The 5,922-nt window shown below is 37.0% G+C and overlaps 1 protein-coding gene across 1 annotated transcript; it reads left to right on the top strand.

Moving 5' to 3' along the window:
- The first annotated feature begins 4,381 nt into the window (after positions 1-4,381).
- Positions 4,382-5,454, top strand: LOC141390307 (uncharacterized). The gene is made up of 2 exons (XM_073963222.1): positions 4,382-4,436; positions 4,679-5,454. The coding sequence occupies exon 2, from the start codon at positions 4,682-4,684 to the stop codon at positions 5,240-5,242; it is 561 nt and encodes a 186-aa protein (XP_073819323.1). The 5' UTR covers positions 4,382-4,436; positions 4,679-4,681; the 3' UTR covers positions 5,243-5,454.
- Positions 5,455-5,922: the final 468 nt, after the last annotated feature.

The raw sequence follows: 5,922 nt of genomic DNA, 5'->3' as shown, positions 1-5,922 counted from the left end.
AATTTTTTCAAATCATAAAAAGGCAGTTTGTTGGGTATGTAGGCAGCACCGAATTCACCTTCTAATTCTTGCTCGAAAAGGTTACCACGTTCACTCTGTCGACTTTCTTTTTGAGGGGAATTGCTAGAGGAGCAATTCCGCCAACCGAACATATTGCACACCCCATAATTAACATTTAGCTGCGGTTCCAAGACTTGCATTGGTGGCATTTGACTAAATGCAGCATCAAGTTTTCTATAAAAGAGTCGTAGTCCTCCTCAGTTTAAGCGACATTTGCTGAAACATTGGCTGCAGAGCTGCCGCTGACGGGCGTTTCTTTGGCATTAGAAGTCGTCAGTTGCTTACGTTGTTTTTGTTGTTCACGCTTCCGTTTCTTTTTCTTACGATTATCACTGTCTTTTGTGACGGGACTTGAACCTGATGTCACCGATGTAGGACTATGAGATTGGGCTTGTGCTTTGGGCCTGCTGCTGAAGCAATAATTGTTGTTTATTAATAATATTCACCGGGGGCGATATTCCCTGTCGGAGTGGATGCAACTGAGTTTGTGGGTGTAGTCGATACAGGACTCGGCGTAGTATTTTGCTGTTGATGTTGCGTTTGGCTTGTATGTTGGTGATGTATTGTATACTGTTGTAGGGTTGTGTTTTGTTCGTCTTGTTCTGTATTTGTTGTGGAGGTACTGACCTTTGATCCTGCTGCTGGACATTTTGTGATTGGGCTAGATTTTGATTGGAAACTTGTTGTTGTTGTTGTTGCAAAGATTGATCCATGCTTTTTTCAATCAAGCCTGTAAAGTAAATGTTAATGAATGTCTGTCACGTAATTTCATCGATTTTACTCACTTTTCTTTGTTGTTGGGGCCACTGGAAAAAGTTCTAGATATCGATAGAGTCGCTAGAGTCGCTGCTGCTGTTGTTGTTGATGCTGCATGTCTCCTATCTTCCTAATATCCGCATATACTTTGTAATTTTGGTAGTTGTTGGATTTTGCGGAGGATTGTGGATAGCTTGCCAATTTTGGTACAGCACTTAAATCGAGATAATGCCCTTAACCATCGTATAAGGGTATAGTCTAAACGGGCTATTAGTCTCCCTTGCGGGTAAAAAAACATTTGAGCAGAGAATTATTACGTAACTTCACGATTTTCAATATTTTGGAGTCTTTAGAGTCATTATTCCACCGAAAAGGCTACTTATGGGTATAAAAACCGATTTTTGGGGATTTTTTTTTTTCAACAGAAATGGATAGCAGTCCATTTGGTAAACCAAAATACTCATAAATAAAACGTCTAGTTTTTAGATATTCTCGCTTGAGACATAGGACATTGCCTAATAACACTGTGCAACATTTTTAGGTGATCTTGTGCAAACAATTCGAACTGAGGATTTTTTGAAAGTACAGACCAAAACGACAAGAAACCCTAGTTAAGAATAAAATATTTGGAGAAATAATGAACTCGAAAAGCTACATTTATTGCCTCAAATTTCAAAATATATGCAAAAATTCCACAATTTTTATACATTTCACACCGTATCTCCAAAACCATTAATTTTTTCTGAATATTTTCTTTTGCAAAAATATTCTCTGGAATGTAATACACAACTCTTCAGAACATGTCATTGTTGTAAAATGCCTCTATGCCTCTATTTTTAGTACATTTTTCAACGACGATATAATAAAAATGTCAATAATGTAGTGAAATCCGAAATGCGAGAATAAACTGTTGGTGTGAACTGTGTTTGAAATGAGTTATAATGACGAATATCACAGCTTTGGTTTGGTTGGGGATCTTCCAAAAGCAAAGTCTGACTATGAATATCCCACCTTTACAATGATTCAAAGCGGGTTGGCGTAGGTGGCCAAATAACGGAGATATAGCAATAGTCGGTAATACATCCCATTTTTCAATAATTTTCAAAATCGCGCTACAGGTCGCAATTTTGATGGGATCGTCACGAAATTTTGGGAGTTAATGGAGGTCCCACAGAGGAAGAAGCCTATTAAGTTTGGTGATGGTCGGATAATATTCAGGAGTCGGAATAAGCAAAAAGCTTATGTGGAGAAAAGTCAAAGTTTTTTCTTATGCGAATATCTCAGCTGCTGGTAGGAGCATTCCAAAAAGGAAGCCAATGGTAGAAGAAAAGATCTCCTTTATATGGATGCAAAGTATGTTGGCGTAAGTGAGCAAACAACCGAGATATTGCAAAAGTAAATTTTTTTTTCATTTTTTGTAATCACGCTACCGGTTGGAATTTTGATCGGATAGTCACTATATTTTGGGGGCAGATGCGGGCCCAACAGAGGAAGAAGCCTATTGATTGTGGTGATAGTCGGATAATATTTAGGGGTCGGAATGGGGAAAAACTCATGTGGAGACAAATTCAAAGTTTTATTCTTTGTGAATATATCGGCTTCTAGTAGGGGTATTCCAACGGCAAAGCCTGTCAATAGAAGAAGACAATATTACCTTTAAATTGGTGTAAAGTAGGTTGGCAAAGGTGGCCAAACAAGGGAGATACCACAATGCATCCAATTCTTCCATTTTTTTGCAATCACGCTACAGGTCGCAATTTTGGTTGCTTATGGGGGTCCCGAGAGAAAGAGGCATATTATGTTTGATGGTGTTCGGATTATATTCCCTAAAAGAAATGTTTACCAGTGAAAAGCTTATGCACAGGGGTAGTGGTGTAGGGTAACACATGGTCGGCCCCGTCCCGACTATAGCCTTTGCTCACTTGTTTTTTCATAGATTATACCATTTTTGAGATAAATAACTTTAAATTGGGAAATTGCAGTCATGGCATTGTTAGGAGGCGATACAGCCAATCCATTGTCCTAATTTGAAGTTCTATATCTCAATAACGGTACAAACTACAAAGATGTTATAAGAGCCTATCTATAAGAGAATTTTCATAGCTACAACAGTTTCTTAAGCTTCACTTCGATAGGACTTGCTGTTTCCAAGCAATCGTGAAAACCTAAATTACCCTTAACAAGTTAAAAAGTATCAGTCGGCTCAGCATATGTGGATTGAAACAGTTTTTGTCAACAAAACTTATGTATTTATTGGGTTAATGCTCACAAAATTGCGGAGGATATACATACCAACCTAAGAAAAACATAATATCGCTGTAAACAGGGCCACTAGGAAAACCTTCTGTAAAAATTTCCAAAGGATCCTCGAAAAGACCCTTAACCACGCAATAATGTCGAACATTGATACCAATGATTGGACCGATAGGGCCCACATTTGAACATAAACAAAATCAAAAGTTTGGACCAAATCGGTTCCTACTTTTATGAGGTATCGCGCGTACCATTGTAGCGAATATTTTCGAACTTTTCTGGGGAGGTACCGATAGGAGTGGACCTATAAGCACCACCTCACCTACAAATATTCATTTAATATTTAAAGAAATATTACGATACCCAAAGTGTGGACGAACGCAATATTCGATTCGAGCTCTCAGGCCACTACATTCGGTTAGAGTTGGGCAATCTCGTTCAATTGAAATAACTTTTACTGTCGTATGGGGGCAGTGAATATAAGTTGTTACAACAATCAAAGCGATTAGGGAGCAGGTCTTAAAGTAAATATATCCGAATTTTGTGTGGGAGGTACCCGAAGGAGTGGACAAATACAGTTCATATTCGAACCTGATCTATATCTGGTAGATATATTAGGATATGTGGTATGGGCTAAATCGGTCATTCCCTTCAAGAGCTATCATGCACATATTTTTTGAACTTTTGTGGGGGAGGTACCTAAAGGAGTTGACCTATATGGCTTATCTTCGGGCTTAAACTTAGTTTGGACAAAATATTATGAATGCCAAATTTTGCAACGAATCTGCCGATCCGTTCGAGAGTTATCTGGTGCTCCGACCACTACACACGGTGTCATATGTATTTCTTGCAACTTTCAGGCTATTTTCCCAGGAAGTATGGACTTGCCCCTGATAAAACTTGTATTGTCGTATGGGAGGACAGTAAATATATAGGCCCGATAAATGCAAAAAAGTGTAATTTTAGCCCGGTTTAGATGAGGCCATAAAATCCGAACTGGATCTGACAGGACAAAACCCTACTATAAGTTGTTTGCATTTTCAGTGTTGCATAGTGTAATCCTTGTTAAGAATAAAATTCATAAAATGTCATGTTTTTTAACATTTACCGAAAACATGGGTATTTTGGAACCCTAATTTGGTTATTATTGGGTCTTAAATAAGTCGACCAATTAATTTTTGTAAAATCCCCGACATTTTTATCGCAACTATTTGTTAAGAAGTAGCTAATTTTGGAATTTGTGATATCAAAATGGAGTCCCATAGATCACGTTGTTAATCTACTTTCTAAGACGCTCAGAAAATATATATAAAAATGAAAAAAAACAACAATTTTTTCAGTGTATCTTCGACTTTTTGATTTACGAAGTACGAATTTCAAAACAACATCAATATCTCAATCCTCCACTCCAACAGCACTCCTTATTCCAAATTTCAGGATTCCACATTCTTTCCTTGCAACATCTTTGAGTAACTGGCACTAACAGTTTCCGGCAATGCGATTTTAATGATTTTTTTATTACACCTTAGTCCATGAGTTGAAAAAAACAAATATTTAGAGATAGCAAAATTCAAATATTTCACAAAAACCGACGTTTTTTATTTTGCAGAGAATGGAGAGAATGGAAGTTGACGACATCGACACCATTTGGGCGCTGAAAACATTCAAAGAACTTGGGCAATACCTCCTAGCCATTTCAGCGGCTAAGAAGAAGGCAGAGGAGGAGCGAGATGCCTTTGAAAAACAGCTAATGGAGGTCAGAAGATTGCTACAGGTCCCGGAGGTAAAAAGAAAGAAGGCTCGTCGCCTCCAACCCCTCCAACCGGTGCCTCCTCCGTCTCCAAGCTCCTCCTCTCCAACATTCTCCCCAATTAGGCCACGTGGGCACGGCAACAACAACAACTACGACGATAACAACAACTACGATAACAACAACGATAACAACAACGATAACAACAACAACGATAACAACAACAACGACAACAACAACAACGATAACAACAACAACGATAACAACAACAACGATAACAACAACTACGATAACAACAACGATAACAACAACAACGATAACAACAACTACGATAACAACAACGATAACAACAACAACGATAACAACAACTACGATAACAACAACAACGATAACAACAACAACGAATTGTTTTACCTAGAATGACGCCACTTTTGGAGAAGTCATTCTTAGTAAGAATTGCCCGTAAATTTAATAATTTGCCACCTTCTGTTAATGGGTTTGACTGTTCTCTGTGTTCCTTCAAAAGGAAGTTGTACATACATACATATATGCTCAGTCTCATGATGTCTGAATGAAATCGTGTTATTTTGTGTTCGTTATATCTACTTTGTATAGCTGGGTTAAGGAAATACTGTTTTTCTCTTGGTCCATTTTGTATTTTCTTTAATTGCATTTTATTTTTATGTAATTTAAATTTATGTAATAAATTTGTAATATTATGTAATTTGTAATATTATATTATGAAATTTGTAATGTTTGTATTCTTTTTTATGGGTAGTCTGCTTTTTCGTGTGTTTGTTTTTAAGGAAAAAAATTTTTTGCGATTATCGTTATGTATTTATTAGATTTAAGTTCTAATATAAGATTTGAGTGTAGTTTGTGTTAAGTTTGTTTTCGTAACATATACGGCCTTATTGGCTTGGTTACCAATCTTAAATTAAATTAAATGTATTACTGCATTATAAAATGGTTTTGTTGATAACTTATAGATAGATACAATAAGAAAATTAAGTACACTGTACAGATGTATGTCTATCCGCTTTTTTAAAAGTCGAATGGATTTGATGGTGTCAGATCTGAAAAAGATGTAATTGCCGTATCCA

Source organism: Musca autumnalis, unplaced genomic scaffold (genome assembly GCF_047663935.1).
Source record: "Musca autumnalis isolate F117 unplaced genomic scaffold, ASM4766393v1 scaffold_1, whole genome shotgun sequence".
NCBI classification, from domain to species: Eukaryota; Metazoa; Arthropoda; class Insecta; order Diptera; family Muscidae; genus Musca; species Musca autumnalis.
This window is presented reverse-complemented; position numbering and strand designations above follow the sequence as displayed.